Source organism: Phaethon lepturus, unplaced genomic scaffold, assembly GCF_000687285.1.
Source record: "Phaethon lepturus isolate BGI_N335 unplaced genomic scaffold, ASM68728v1 scaffold12364, whole genome shotgun sequence".
Classification (NCBI taxonomy): Eukaryota; Metazoa; Chordata; class Aves; order Phaethontiformes; family Phaethontidae; genus Phaethon; species Phaethon lepturus.
Window position 1 is genome coordinate 7,806 of NW_010537003.1, and position 15,197 is coordinate 23,002.

Below are 15,197 nucleotides of genomic sequence, written 5' to 3' on the forward strand. Positions count from 1 at the left end.
ATGCCTTTAAACCTGGAAAACTCTGGGTATTTTTAAATGTTTATGCTGTATTTTACCTCTTCTAAACAATCATGTCATTTCTGAGTGATGGGAAGTTTCCTAAGCCCTGCTGATAGTCACCATTCTCTGGAGAAAGATATTTGGTCACTGTGCCACTAGGAATTTGTCTAAAACAATTTGTCTAAATCCCAGAACATACACAAATTACACGCCCCAGCTCTCATCCTTGGCTGAAGATCAAAGATCACGTAAGTTTGAGGTAACTACACCTTCCTCCTGTCAGGACCAGTGATTATTTCCACCCAAATTAATACGTTCAAGAGCACATTCACATGAATGCAGTCTCTTCTGTAGTCCGCAAGAAATCTTAGTCCATGGAAGATGTGTCTTCGGGGGAAAACCCTTTGCATTAAAATAAGTGGATGTCCCATAGCAGGGAAAAAGCCAGGCCATCTTCTCTTTCTCCAGCTCTCTGAAGTGCTGAGGAGTTATTTGGCGACTACATCATTGCTGTTCTGAAACCCACGTGCCGAAGCTCCCTTTAACAGATGCTAGAAAGGCCAACGATGTGTCAGAGAGCACCAAGCTAGCCCCAGCCTGGGGCAGGCAGCCATCCAAGACCAGCCCGGCACGGCTCCTGTGCACTTGGTCCTCAGGGTGCTGCCACAGGTGACATCCTGTCTTCATCCCTTCTTTGGCCCAAAGAGTGAACCAGGGGCTTTTCTTCAGACCCTCCTGCTCCATGGCTGGTGGCACATGTCATTGGGGGTGTTGATGTGCCCCACTGCTGCTGTGGTGGGAGTGGGCTCCCGGTGCTGCGGAAGCATGGAGCTCTTCCACCAGGACCCCCACGTTTGGGGCTGCAATATGGCTTCGGAGTGATGTGTTCAACTGGACAAATCACAGGGGAAAACTGGACCACTTCATGGAAGAAAAGCACATTTTGCCCGCCCGCCCCCACCCACCCCCAAGTCTGAAAGCTACAAGTAAAACCGATCACAGGGATGGGACAGAAGAACATGCACTCAAACAGGGCTGGATGGGGAGATGCGTCCTCGTGTGTCGTAGGCACACCCAGTCTTACTTTGTTGACAGGTCTCACGCCGTCGAGTTTACCCCTCCCAGCTGGTCTGGGTTCAGTCCCTTCTCCCTTCCCAACCCACGTGGAGTCAGTGTCCACACTAGCAGGTGGTGGCCAGCGACTGGTGGATTGGGGGCTGGAAGCAGCGCACGTGCTCCACCGTGGAACTGTCTGTTTCCACCGACTTCATGTACTTGTTCAGGATGGCAAAAATCTCGTTGTTCAGGATCTGATACTTCCTGATTCTGTCGGCCATCTTCTTTAAGGGCTGGAGTGATGGTGAGGGAGAAAAACAGTAGATGAAGAGAGTCTTATGTCATCTGACCCACTAGAAAGTACCAGTACCTCTGCCCTGCTGCTGGAAACCTCTGCTAAAGCAAAGCAGCTATAACACGTGTTACAGTTCCACTTAGCACCTCCCAGGGACCAGTGCCTCACTTCATTATGGGGTTTGATGACTCGAGACAGAGCATTAACAAGGTCAGTGAGTGGTCCTAAGTTAACCATTCTGAAGTCCAGACTCCCAGGTGCTTATTGATAAAGCCACTGAGATCACAGGATGGTCGCTGGAAATACCAGCTTCTCAGCGCCAGCTTCCCAACCCCAGGAAGAAGGGAAAAGCTTTGGGAGAGAAGAGATTCAATTGTGAAACCAATTAAAACCTCGGCCTCTCTGCTGAGACTGCAGATGGAAATCTCACAGCAAGTGTGTCCAGTTTGAATAAGGTTAGCAGCGGGCATGGTTGTAATTTATGAATTTGGAAAAAGCAAGATAGAAAACAGAAAGAGAAGTGTGCTGGTTCAGGTCCTTTGGGACCCCACCCTTCAACTCACCACATTTTTTATGATTTCATCCTTCCCGTCCTGCCTCTGCACCTTCAGCAGGTGGTAGCAGAAGTCAAAGAGGTCAAAGCGCCGTTGCTGTCCAAGGAGAACAATGATAGAGCAACCTGCCCAGTTCAGACCATCTCCAAAGCACTGCCTGGAAGGAAGACAGGGTGATGGGGTGGGGAGAGATGACAGGATAGAGTTAGGTATGAGAAGTCCTACCATGACACCAGGAACTTTCCTTGGTGAATTCCTAGGGAAATCACATTTAGTCCTACTCCTGGAAAGTGTGCATACACCTAGAGGAAATGAACTCAGAAGGAGATATGCAGAATTACACCAGGGCCAGCCCATGCAGGGTGCACCACAGGATAAGATGGATGAGGACCTAGCCTCTGACTTGGGTTGCTGGCCTGTCTCCTTCTGCATGTCACCTTGATCATGTCCCTTTACATTGCTCTCTTCCCCAGCTGTTTAGACAGAAAGCGCTCTGGGCATCTCTTTTTGTCCACGCACAACAAAGTCCTTTCATCAAGGACCCATGTTCTCCCTCTACACTGGCTGGGGCTATCGCTGCAGCTGAGGGCATCCCGCGGGCTTGCCGGCCCCGCTAGCTCGTGAGTGGCACTAAGGGCAGAGTCGGCCGACGGACACTCACTCTGCAGTGAACTCGTTGGTGCCCACGGGGATGCAGTACACAAACTGCATGGCACTCCAGAGCCGGTGAAACTCCACGCACTCGTCCACGTGCATGACCCCGTTCGTCGGGGGTGGCCCGCGCCAGATCGGGTCCTGCAGGTAGCTCCTAATTCGCGTCAGGATCACCTCGAACATGGACAGCCCGCAGCATAACCGCTCCTTGGTCAGCAAGTCACCCTCCCGGGCAATGGCTATTTGCTGAGGAGGAGGACAACCACAGAAACAGAAGTGATGATTTAATACAGGTGGACCATCTCGCTGGACTTAGCGCTCCCCGGCTCTTTCCAGGTTAACATACGTCCCACGCAAGGTCCAGCCTTACCTCCGATGGCTGCTGCCACGGCACTCCCCACCAGAGAATACTCATCCCTCAAATGGAAGAAGACTTAATATTGTGCTCGATTATATTTCACCAACCTAAGTATCTTTTGAAATAACTATACACATCAGAAAAAAAAAAAGTTTAAGGCAAAGCTCTGATCAGAAATACTGATCTTTCATTCTGCTAGTACGCTGTTCTATTAGTGCTGCTCAGCGTTGCTGGGTTTAATTTCATGATTTCTGCAGATTATGAAAATAAATTGGGAGAGAACAGGGACATTTTGCTTCCCAGAACATTGCCATCATCTCTTTAAAATGTAGATAGCCTATGGATTTCTTGATTTCTTTTGTAGTTAGGGTTAAAAAGCTCTGAGGAAGATGAAAAGCCACTGGAACCTTAATACTGGAAAACCTGTGGTTTATAAGAAAGTCAAATAGTATTTTTTTTCAGATGTGGAAGCTTTACATGTGTGGAGAATTTCTGTGACATCCCCACTCAGATTTACATGTACAAATGGATGGACTTCATTTGCCTTTTACACTAGAGGAAAACTAAGAGAGAGTTAATTTAAGCCCCATTGCTCCCCCAGAGGGAAAAAACGTTTTTTTTTAAGTAAGCAAGCAGGGCGTCCCCCCAGCATGGGAGCACTGGCCCCACTGAGCTCACTGAATGGGGCTGGGGTGCAAGCACGGAGTTCGCTTGCTGCTCTGATATCCTCTTGGCTGCCCCATTTCTTGCTATTTCCAGCGGCGTTACTGACTTCTCTTTGCAGCGCTGCCAAAAATAACACGGGAGATGGGAGCCGAGTGCTCTTAGTTGTGCCCGTGGCTGTGGGAGGCTCCGGCTCTGCCGTGCTCCCCCCGCAGACGAGCGGCTGCCGGCGCGCTGGCCACACAGGCAGAGTCTTTTACGCCTCTCACCGCTTTGGCAGAGGCATGGGAAGCAGGCGTGACATTTACCAATCCCCTGCCTATCCCAGAGGACTTCCTGAAGCTTTAAGTAGTTTTTAAGCATTTGCTCCATTTCCAGCTGTCCCTGTAATGCCTATAATAACGTCATCCTGATCAGAATCATGACGGGGGCTCGGGCCACCTGGTACAACAGGCAGGCACGTGTCCTGGCCCGACATTAAGAACATGAATTATGCTCCGTTTACTTGGGCCATCTTTATTCCACTCTAAAAAAACAGGAATGTGCCTGCATGTTTCCTTTCCTGACTATTAATTTATGCTGGCAGTAACCTAAAGCATTTTTAATTTGGTGGCTGTTGAAATTAGAAGCGTTAAAATTCCTGCTTGTGCCACAATTCCAAGGACATTCTGGGAGCCTCAGATCAATTAATGTTCAACTAATAGCAAATATCAAGAGAAAGCTGTATTGCTGTGCAGAGGCCAGATTGGGTCTGGGATCCCTAGGTCTGTTAAACGCAGGAATGATATCACTGCTTTCATGGCACATACTTGCATATGTTTGCTTAGCAAGTAAAGATTATTTTTATTCAGCTTGTTTTTATAGGTAAAGGCCGTATACTTTCTCTCTCCTCACCTGCTTCAAGCTCTTATGGGTACAGATTAGCACCTGCACACACTAGTCTATGATGGCAAAATGGGGACACAGTAGAAGTAAAGCCACTTTAAATATAAATTAGGTGGTAGCATTACTGTTTGCTAAGATACAGTGATAGAAGAGGTGTTTTTGAGAACAAACTAGTCCAATGATCATAGTATACTGTTTCTGAAGAAAACTTAATGTAGAAAGGGATGTATCTGGCTTTCAAAGGACGTAGTGCCACTCCGTTATGCGCATTCACAGACAGAATTTGGTTCTAAAATTCATCACCATAAGACCAGTCTTTGACACAAGACTACTCCCATTGGGTAGATATCTAACATGGTGAAGGCAGCTGGAGAGCTATTAGTCTTGTGGCCAGGTCTGCCTCACACTCTGGGGTCCCACTGATTTCTAACATCAGGAAAGGAAGGGTGCTCTCAAGATAAACTGTCAAAGGATGCCACTGTGCTGGCTCAACTGTTCCCTCTGTCTTCAAAAGCAAAGGCTCCCATTACTTCCAGTGAAAAAATCAGACTGATCAAGCACTTTTGAAAATCCCTTACTAAATACTCCTATGATCAGCATTAAAAGGGAGAGGATTCTTTTAATGATCCACTTTGACTCCCCTGGTTCTTTATGAATGACCTATCAAACAAATGAATGACCTATCAAACTGCTTCTTGATTCCCAGTGCAAAACAATTATTTACCACAATCACCGACAGTTTTCCTGCCATTGCACAAATCCAGTTGTGCCATACCTCATTTACAGCTTGTTAACTGACAAGCTTGCAAAAACCCTACCCAAAGCCTGCAAAGGCTGACAGATCCCACTAACTACAGCAGCCTCTGGCTCAGCCCCTTCACAGCACGTAATTATATGAAATGCATAGGGCCACCTTTTGGGAGAGGCATCTAGCAGGCAACTTCTGCTCAGATTCTGGACAATTGCTAAAAGGCACTTATGTGTTCTGCAGGAAAAAAGTCCCATATGGCCTGTGTCCAAAACTGCATTTCCAAAATGCACGTCCAAAACCGCATAAGGAGCAAGCTTAGAAGGTATGCAGGCACCTATAGAAAGTGACTCTTGTGTTCATTTACATCTGAGCTCAAAAAAGATCTGGTACTCAACTGTACCTGTGTGATGAATATGGGAACAGTTCACGGAAAAATTATTTTTTAGTGGGATATGAAATACCTTTTGTTTTCATCACCATCATAACTATGGCAGGGATAAGCAACGAGTGGACTCTAATAGCAGATTTCAATGATGATTTGGCATGGAAAGGAGGAGAGATAGAAAGACTGACACAAAGACACAAAAACACAGAGGTGAATTCTTTTTCTCGAGTGTCTCCTTCAAAAGGAAGTCAATGGGAAGTGAGAGAAGTGTCTACAAAGTAAGACAAAGCCCTCAGTTATCCAGCCAATTTCTCTTTCATATGATTTCCAATGAAGCAAAGTTCAAAATGTCCTGATCCATCAGAAAACCAAGAAATAATCAACAACTTTCTGCCTGCCATAGATCTGTCACCTCATACAACTGTTTGTTCCATTGCCTCAACAGTACATTACAGAAAAAGGATGTTGATTCATTTAAGACTTTGAATGATTTTTATCCCATTGGCCCCACTAAGTATGGAGTGGAAGTTTGGTGGTTCGTATCAATGGAGCTCAAATTTTGCCCATTACGTTGATCAGTCTACAGAGATCCTTTTAACAGTACTCAATTTCTGCACAAGGGATCTTTTCCAAGCTGAGACCCACCTCAAGAAGAAACTTAAATGGAGCCATAATTTTAAGCATGTGCTGAAGCTCTAAGCATGTGCCAGGAGGAAAACCATTGTCAGATGTATTCCTTGACAGGGATGAGATTAAAAATGGACCACACTGCAGCCCTACAACGGGATCCCCAAAAGTGATGGCAATTGATTAAGTCAGGGACAGTCCTGCAAAGTTTCCCCTCAAACCACCCCAACAACTCTCCATCTTTTTAAAATGGAGGAGAAGAGTTTTTCAGAGTTGTTCTTATTCAGAGCTGGCTTCTAGCACACTTGCCTTACAGTTCCCTGCCAGCTCTCCAGACCGGAGATGGCAACACAGCATCTCTGGACCCGCTCACAAATTTCCCTTCAAAATGTCTGCTAGGGCAAGGACTCTGATTTTCTTGTCCGATTGATGTTTTTTGGGGGGAAAAAAAAGGATCACTTTCCCAAGGCCAAACAGGCCACCTGGGGACTGCTATGAATTTTCAACAGCCATCCCTTTCAATGAAATCCTTACCTGCGGAGTGCCCAGCCTCTCTATTAAGGGAACCAGGTGAAGTGGGGCATACTTGGCTTCGAGACGCTTCATGCGCACCTCCAAGCGTTCTCCTTCTGTCAAGCGAGCAGCAAACAGTGAAATGAGAGGAGGAAGTGGAGACCCGCAATTTCCGCCGAGTTTGCTCAGAGCTGCCCCCCAGCAACCATCCAACGAGACTTTGGATCAGTGAGCCAAACCGACAGCAAATGAGGGAACCAGTGATGCAGAGGAGGGATGTGCGATTGCAGTCTCAGCAGCAGCTTAATCACACATGTCCAAAAGCATGTCCCTGTTACTGACCTCTCCCGTTGAGATGGACATTTCATGCTGTCATTCTCCAAAGAGGCTGTGAAATGGCTTTAAAACCTTACGGGAACCCCCAAACTGACTAAGGTTTCAGTCTGTAACTAGGCTACAAAAAATGCACCCTTGGCATTTGTTTCCACCTGACTTTTGGCTGTATCCACTTATCTATTCAAGGGGGAAGCAGGGCCAGAACTAATCCTCAGCAGAAATGGGAGAGAAACAGCTTCTGGGCAGACCTCTGAGTCTGTCCACTGTTTCCCTCTCAGCTTCTTACCTTTGATGTAGACCCTGGGCAAAATATTTTGGAAGGGAGCAGCATGCAGCAAATCACAAACTTCTTCCTGGGACTGAGGCAGGAAGAAAGAAAGATAAAGTAAGTTAAAAAATACCTATAGGGGTTGAGTGTATGGCTCAGGGGCCTGGGCAACACTACAACAATTCGTGTCTATGGCACCTATTCAAATCCAACCCAGCGCAGTAGTAACTCCAATGGTTTGAACCTAAATGAATTAAAACTGGAAGAAATACCTCTCAACTTAAGCCAGGAAGTTTACTTAACTCAAATAAGCTACTTCCTGCCTGTACAAGGCCAGAGATTTATATTTATTTTCTGTCCCACTTACTAGAACTGCAAGTAAGAGGGGATAAAGGACACGGAGGTTTCTGTTTCATCCTACCCTGATGACTTGCTGCTGTTTATTTTTACAGAGAGTGCCCACATGGAAGTTACCCTTTGCCTTAGTTATTTTAGGATGTGTACGTGTAAGATGTACTGATGCGCAGCTCTATTGCAAATAGGTACGTAATAGCCTGGTCTGAAATGGTTTGGTTGTTCATATGGTGTTCTCAGCCAGGGCTATCAGACCAGAATCCCAGTGGTGTAGGCACCAGGGAGAATAATACAGAAGTCCAGAGAGCAATAACATCATGAGATGCCACCTGAGAGAATGCATGCCGATGCACTTGAGAAAAAATAATCCCAAACACAGATGCACAAGGAGGAGAAACCTAGAAATAGGCAGGTGGAGACTGAGGAGCGATGGCTGACAATACATTGTATACGAGTCTGCAATGGGAAACGGCAGCAAGGAAACCAAAGCTGTTTAACACAGAGGCATTGCGTCACAACAAGGCATTAGTTTGCTCCTACAAAAGTCTAGTTCTAGGACATGCTTTCCGTTCTGAGATTATCGTAGAGATTTAAACGCACTCGAAAGCAGGTCATGGCAGCACAGCAGAAGATATTTGGGGGCCACATGGAATGACTCGGCTGGGTCTGTTTGGGATGCACAGGTGGGTACCCCACCTTCCAGCCAAGAGGGAGAGGACGGTGTAGCATGGAGCTGCAGGAGGCTGTACTGGCGCATGGATGCGGGGATGAGAGCGAGTTTGTGGGAGTGCAGTTTGTGACACAGCGCTGGAGGGACAGGACCAGTCCGAGGTCCCTCCGTGGGCACAGAGATGCTGCTGCTAACAGAGTGTGCCTGTCACCTTGGTTATTCTGTTTGCAAAACACTGTAACACTATTCGATGCCAGATGAATGTTCTTTCACTGCCATTTCCCTCTGATAAAGAGAGTATTTTCACCATTTGCAGCCTGCATTCACCTGATATCTGTCCCAAAATTAGTCATGTTTTTAATAGATCTCCTCCCAAATGCCCATTACCTGAAAGTAAGAATTCTGCTCAGAAATTGAGTCCCAAGCAACCCCTCATTCCTCACATTTAATCAATAAAAAGGGGGTAGAATGGAGCAGACTGCATCTTCACTAGAGCAGTCTCTGCCAGCAAATACCACCAGCCTTAGATCATTCTGACAGCTATGAAGATAACTGCACTGTAAAAGCAGTTGCTCCTGCTGCATAAGAGCTCCATTAGAGGGAAAATCTTGTTACGTGATGGCTCTATGCATCTGACATCTTCCACCAAGCGAGAACCAGTGCCCACTGTGTGCAAAATGGCTTTGTATTCTGAATCTATTTCTGAGTGGAAAAACAGGGAATCAGCGAGGGAGAGACTTTGGTTGGCACAGAACGTGGGCAGATGTGGACTTTGATGGGCAGCCTTCCTAAAGGGACCCCAAAATTCTCACCATCTTCTTTGTTTTCTGCTATTCTAAAATGTCAGTATACTGCTGATGTACAGTACCCGGGGCTGCAGGAACATTTTTGCATTGAACTGAAGGATTTCTAAAAGAAACCACCACGTGTCCCTTAAGTGTCCATTTAACGATGGGACAGAAAAGGCAAATGCAGTACATCCAGCATAAAGGCCAGCACTGAGAATAGCAGAAAGCAGTGACGAAGCCACAAAAGGAACATAAACTGCCAGGATATGGTTGGCAACTCTGGTCATTCTATAAGATAAAGCCAAGCTGCTAGGTGATACATCTAGAAGTTTTCTTAATCTTATGCAACTACTGCTCATTTAATGTGTTTGATACACCGTATCAGGAGCTAAGTGTCTCTATATCTGGTGTTAAAATGCAAAGGCAAGGGCAAAAATATGATTTTGAGGACGTGCAGGGATTTTCAGTTTTTCCTGTGTTCTATGGCTGCGTAAAACTTGGAATCTTTGAGCTTCCTTCTGGTTTTGCTCTGAACAAAACTTTCTGGCTTTGCTTGGAAATCCCATCTTATGCTAGCGAATTCTTTCTGAAATATTTCTGGAAGAACGAACAACCCTTCCAAAACCATTATGACATAAAATATGCATTTTTAATGTAAAATTGCGTTGCTGAACACTCCTCAGTTGGCTCTAGGCCAAACTGTGAGAAAAATTCATTAAGAAGTAAACTTACTGTGTGAAAAGCGAGAAGCTAAGAAGATGTCTGGCACTCAGCCATAGCCTTTGCCCCATACCAGAAAGGGTATCACACAAGCTGAGAGGCTGAGAGGCTTGTGCACGTGCAAAACACTTGTGCAGGGGGCAATACCAAGTCGTCACTCCAGCTCAGTTCTCAGTGAAGATAAATCATAGGAAATACATCATCAGCTCTTCTGAGATTTCTTTCCTGTAGGATTGCTTTATCCTTATCACCATTAGAATCAATCAGGTTTTTTTCATTGCACTGGCACCCCAAAAGAGCAAAGGGCTCAAATCTACTTCTCACGGTACAAATATGTATATAAAAAGTATTGATCCCTGCCACAGAGAGCTTACAATCTAGAAATAAGCTCCAGTTGGTTTTATTTCTGAGAAGGATGAACCAGGGGTAGCTTTGGGTCCAAGAATTAAATCTAGATCTTCCAGTATTCAGATTCTCCTTCAGCAATCCCAGATGTCAGTGACCAAGCACCAACGCACACCATCCCCATGGACATGCCCACAGACCCCAATAAGACAGCCCCGGAGAGACCCTGATCACACGGGAAGCTGGAAAGTAACATTTCCCAAACTCTTCTGCTGGAGAACCCACTTCCACTTATACTCTTGAGCTGGCAATTTCAAGTATGATCTGTGGTGCAGGGGGTTTTGCCTTACCAAAGCCTGCTCAATAAGGAGGCAGAAGAGAATGGCATTGCCCACTTCTCTGAGGCTCTGGAATACGTCGGTCTTCAGCTCTGCGTACTCAATGATGTCCTTCAGCTGATGGTGGAAAAACTCCAGGATTCCTTAAAAGACAAGGAAAGACAGTCAGAAAAGCAAAAGCAGAACCGCCCTCCAATAACTTGGATAAAAAGACAGTAAGGGCCTGATATTTTCTTAATCACAAATTGCAGGCGGTAACTGCTAAACGGATAGATGGAGACTGGCATTGGGGAGAACTAGCACTCAGTGTCTTATCCTGCTTTCAGTAACCCTTGGGAAATAGGGAGTAATTCATATGAAGTTCTTGGATTTCCTCATCAGAGGAAAAAAGAGATTCAGTAGTGTAATGGATGACTTGGTGCTGGCTCACGTACACCAGCCAGAGTTTCCCCACCCAGCTCAATGGCAGACCGCAGTCACGCTGCAAAAAATCTTTGCACCAACCTAAGTAGAGCTTTTGAAAAATATCAATGAACCCACAATAACAAAAGCTTACAAAATCCTGAAAACAAAACAGAAGCTACCAGAAGACATTCCCTTATCAGCCGTCTGTGTGTTCAAAGGGAAATTTTCAACGGGAGATTTCCTGGAAAAGTTTTGTATAGGTGTTCCAGTATCAACAGCAAAGCAGCTGAAAGTGTGTCTCGGCAAGCTTGGCTGCATATTGCACTGGCACGTTAGGTGCCAAACCTTGTTTAATTACTAGTGTGTGCCTGAGTAAACGCTGTACCAAGACGTGGGCGAGCTCTTGCTCAAGCATCTATCTGTAGCACCCACCTGGAGAGCCATATTCATGTCTTGGCAAGCGGCATATCTTGGGCATTACTTCAATCAGAGTCTTCACGTACTGCAGGATGGTGCCTTGTAGCTGTCGGAGACAAAGGGAGGTTAAACTGGAATGATGGCTTCTCCTGGCATTGGTTCTGAAAGGGGCTGATTGTGGGTGGGTCCACACTTGACAGCACAGGATGAAACTTCAGCTGGAGTCCAAGAAGAACGTCCTTAATTTGGATTTCACTCAAATATAAAATTCAGCCCAAGTGTATGGAGTAGGAGCGCTTTTACAGCTTCCTCCCAAATAATATATCACAGCTGCATGGATTTTCCACTTCAAAATATAGCTTGCTGTGTTTGCATTGTTTGCAGCTGAAATCCAAACAAGGCTCAGTCTTACATCCAGCTGGGCTTGTGCTCCTAACCCACAAATCATTTCACCAGAGCTGCTGAAGGAGTCATTCCCCAGCACAGGAAATGCTCCTTCCACCTGAGGAATGATCACTAGATATTCAGAGTTTAAAAAAGGAATCTACATGCGTGTAGAACAAGTTTCTGCAGATCTGATGTTTTGAACTAATATGGACAAGAGCGAAGTATATTTCTTCGTTAAAAGTGCTTGCTGTCATTTGGAGTTACCTGCATCCTGTAGATACATGATACAGGATTATGCACTAAGCACTATTTAGCTATTAACTATTAATTTTTGTCTTTGTGCTGAATGCTGTCTGATCTCACACACCAGCTACAGCATTTTCAAGTAAGAGGCACAAATTACATCTTCAGTAACTATGTGCTTTATGGTAGGGAAACTGGATATATGCTTGAGATTTTCAGTTTCACATTGCTTTTTGAGAGAAGTTGAAAATGACGTCACTGCAGTCAAAATAGAATTTAACTACTTATAATGAATGAAAATAGTCTTTCCAGTAAAGCAAAGGTTTTAGTAGAAAAGCATGACCTGAAAAAGTATACATTTTTGCACACTCCCATCCTCCCTTCGTAATGCTCGGTATTGTTAGTGCCCTTAGGGAGCACATGGGATCATTTCCCTGTGGACATCACATTTCTCTTCTGAAAAAAAAAGAGAGAACTGGAAAGCAGATGGGGCTATTGGCAGCCTGGCTTCAGAATACCTGATGGAAATGGACAGTATGGCTTGAATAAGGACTCACCTATAGCAGGAATTTTCTTAGAAAGACTCAAAAAGTTGGTTTCATCAATTTTGCTGCCTGTGGCTCTCCAGGGGCATCACAAGACGATGAGACAGAGTGCTCTTGTGCTGTTGCTGAGCACGAGCACGTGTCTTGAAGCTCTCCCAGGCTGCAGCACCCACAGTGCTGAGGGACCGTGAGTGCCATGTCCCCCCCGATCACTTCCCAGTGGCTTTTAGCAAAGCACAACCCCCCCGATGCAGGTGGCCGATCACAGCAAACACTTCAAGCTGGTGGAAACACTCCATCATCCCACAGGAATCAGTGGGATTCCTCAGCAACAGTGAAAATCAGACCGTTAATACAAATGTTTCAGTGCGAATCAAGGGACATGAAGGTGCCCAGATGTGAACACCCTCAACCCAAATCCCAGGCTGACTGTCCAACCTGTGCCTCTCAAGGCATCAAGGTTTCTCTATCAGCAGTGTTAGGCTCAGACTTACCAGGCTCTTGACGATCTTCAGTAGCTCTTCCATGACCACTGCGATGCCCTGATAGCCAAGAAGCCTGCAGATCGTCTTGAAATGAGGTGGCCCCACAAAATTGCGGTAGGAGCTATAGATGTGACTGTAGGCAATGTTGAGAGGCTGAGAAATTAGAAGCGCAGTGACAGTTAGACAGGAGCATCTACCAGACCTGTAAGTAATTCTCTTATCAGTGTATTAAGTTCCATCACTTCAAATAATTTTTAAGGAAGAGAAGGAGGCATAATAATACCCATGATAATTCCCATTTCTTCTACTTCTTGTGGCAAAGAGGAGATTGCTTTTCTTCCTGTGTAGTTAGATATATTGTAATCTCAACACACTGTCACATCACAAGGTTTATTATCCTCCTATGTAGCAACACCACTTTCATTTCCAAGGTAATTTACTTTCCCATACATTCCCAATCAAGGATTTCAGTTCACTGGCCCTTTGCCTCTTCAAACTCAAATTCTTCTCTACTAAAACTAAAAACTTTATATACGGGTAACCAGACAGATTTTTTTTCAATGGGCACTTGCTTTAAATGAAGCTTATTAAGAAAAATAGGAACTGCAGCATCTGAGCTTAAGGGCAGTTGGAAGAGACACAGAAAAGATTCTTTTTGCATCCTGCAAAGCTCTACATCAGCCTCTGTACTTAGCAGACATCCCCATGAGACTGTGAAAAGGGTAAGGATGCAGGGAAAGTAGCACCCAGGGCTCTGGCCCCCCAACATTTTTAGCACCAGAACACAGAAAGTGATTTCCAGGAATGTACTCTATCAGCGTAATCTTGGAAATGTGGAAATCGCTGCAATGTTTTATCACTGGAACACTTGTAGGACCCATTTGGTGTAAGGGAAACAGAAGTAGGGGGAATTAATTCACTTGTGTGATCTGCAAAAAAAATAAATACTGAAAATCAGGTTTAGCTGAGACACCACATGCTCAGCTTGGGCTCTGCAACAGAAGTGTTGGTATCATGGTTCAGCCCAGCAGAGAAGGGCTGCGAGTGTGCCCCAGCAACATCTGTAACTGCAGCCTCAGTAAACAGCAAAAAAGCACATTCTTGAAAAGGTTCTGGCACGTAGTGCCCCTTCCAGCAAAACACAGATAAACCCCTGGCTCACGCTCACCGAAAGACCTTTCTTAAACAAGGATAAGAAAATAAATTAAACTGCATCCCAAATGCACCGTGCGAGGCTGACATCGCTTCTTGTGCGAGTGCCGCACGCTCGAGGCACGCTCATCCTGCTGCAGCTAGTGCAGAGCCCACTCAGTGCAGACCCACTCAGCACAGAGCCCACTCAGCGCAGAGCCCACTCACTCAGCACAGAGCCCACTCAGCGCAGACCCACTCACTCAGCACAGAGCCCACCCACCCAGCGCAGAGCCCACTCAGCGCAGAGCCCACTCAGCGCAGAGCCCACTCTGCAGGGCTTCCCTCCCCTGCCAGGAACGGAGCCATGGGAGCGGAGGGACCGGTGCATGGAAGAGCTGAGGGTGAAAGGGAGCGAGTGCTGAAGCAGTAGAACAGGACAAAATGTTGTCTACCCTCCAGCACTGCAGCTCCCAGCAATCGCAAGCTGAAGGCTTCAGCTGTCCCCCAATTCTGACTCACTTCCTCGAGATTTACTTTAACGCTTCATCTGAGTTATTAATGAGTTACAAAGTGAAGTCATTTGCTGAGAATCGGAAAAGTATTTTCCTTTGCTCTCAGGTACAGAGTTTCAGCGGACTGATGTACTGATTGCGCTTTCATACACTTGTCGGTTGCTTTAATGAATTAATTAATTGTCCCTCATTTTGTTACAGCCCCACTGCTCTGCTCTAGCAGCTTATCGCCTATTATAATTCTGAGGTGCTCTTTGAAAGAGCTAGCAGAAAGATGACACAGAAAGTCCCCTACTTTCTGTGAAATAGAATTTCACCTCCTGGTCCTGGTAGGTGAAGAAACCCCTTGAATACTATTACGTACAGAAAAGGCTACCTTGGAGGCTCTGTAGTGCATTAATTCGTAACAAGCATGAACCTTCTCTCCCATCAAAACTAAACAAAAGGGCTCTGAGTAAGTACGGACCAGAGTTTTAAATTATTTTGGCAGACAGAAGCCTACTTTCAAA

The 15,197-nt window shown here is 45.7% G+C and overlaps 1 protein-coding gene across 1 annotated transcript; it reads right to left on the minus strand.

Moving 5' to 3' along the window:
• Positions 1 to 1,181: 1,181 nt before the first annotated feature.
• Positions 1,182 to 13,195, minus strand: LOC104620194 (cytoplasmic FMR1-interacting protein 2-like; the record flags this gene model as incomplete). Its single annotated transcript, XM_010286340.1, has 8 exons — positions 1,182 to 1,349; positions 1,915 to 2,062; positions 2,567 to 2,805; positions 6,763 to 6,857; positions 7,364 to 7,436; positions 10,573 to 10,703; positions 11,398 to 11,488; positions 13,052 to 13,195. Coding segments are annotated over 8 exons (1,089 nt in total), but the record flags the coding sequence as incomplete, so codon positions are not given.
• Positions 13,196 to 15,197: the final 2,002 nt, after the last annotated feature.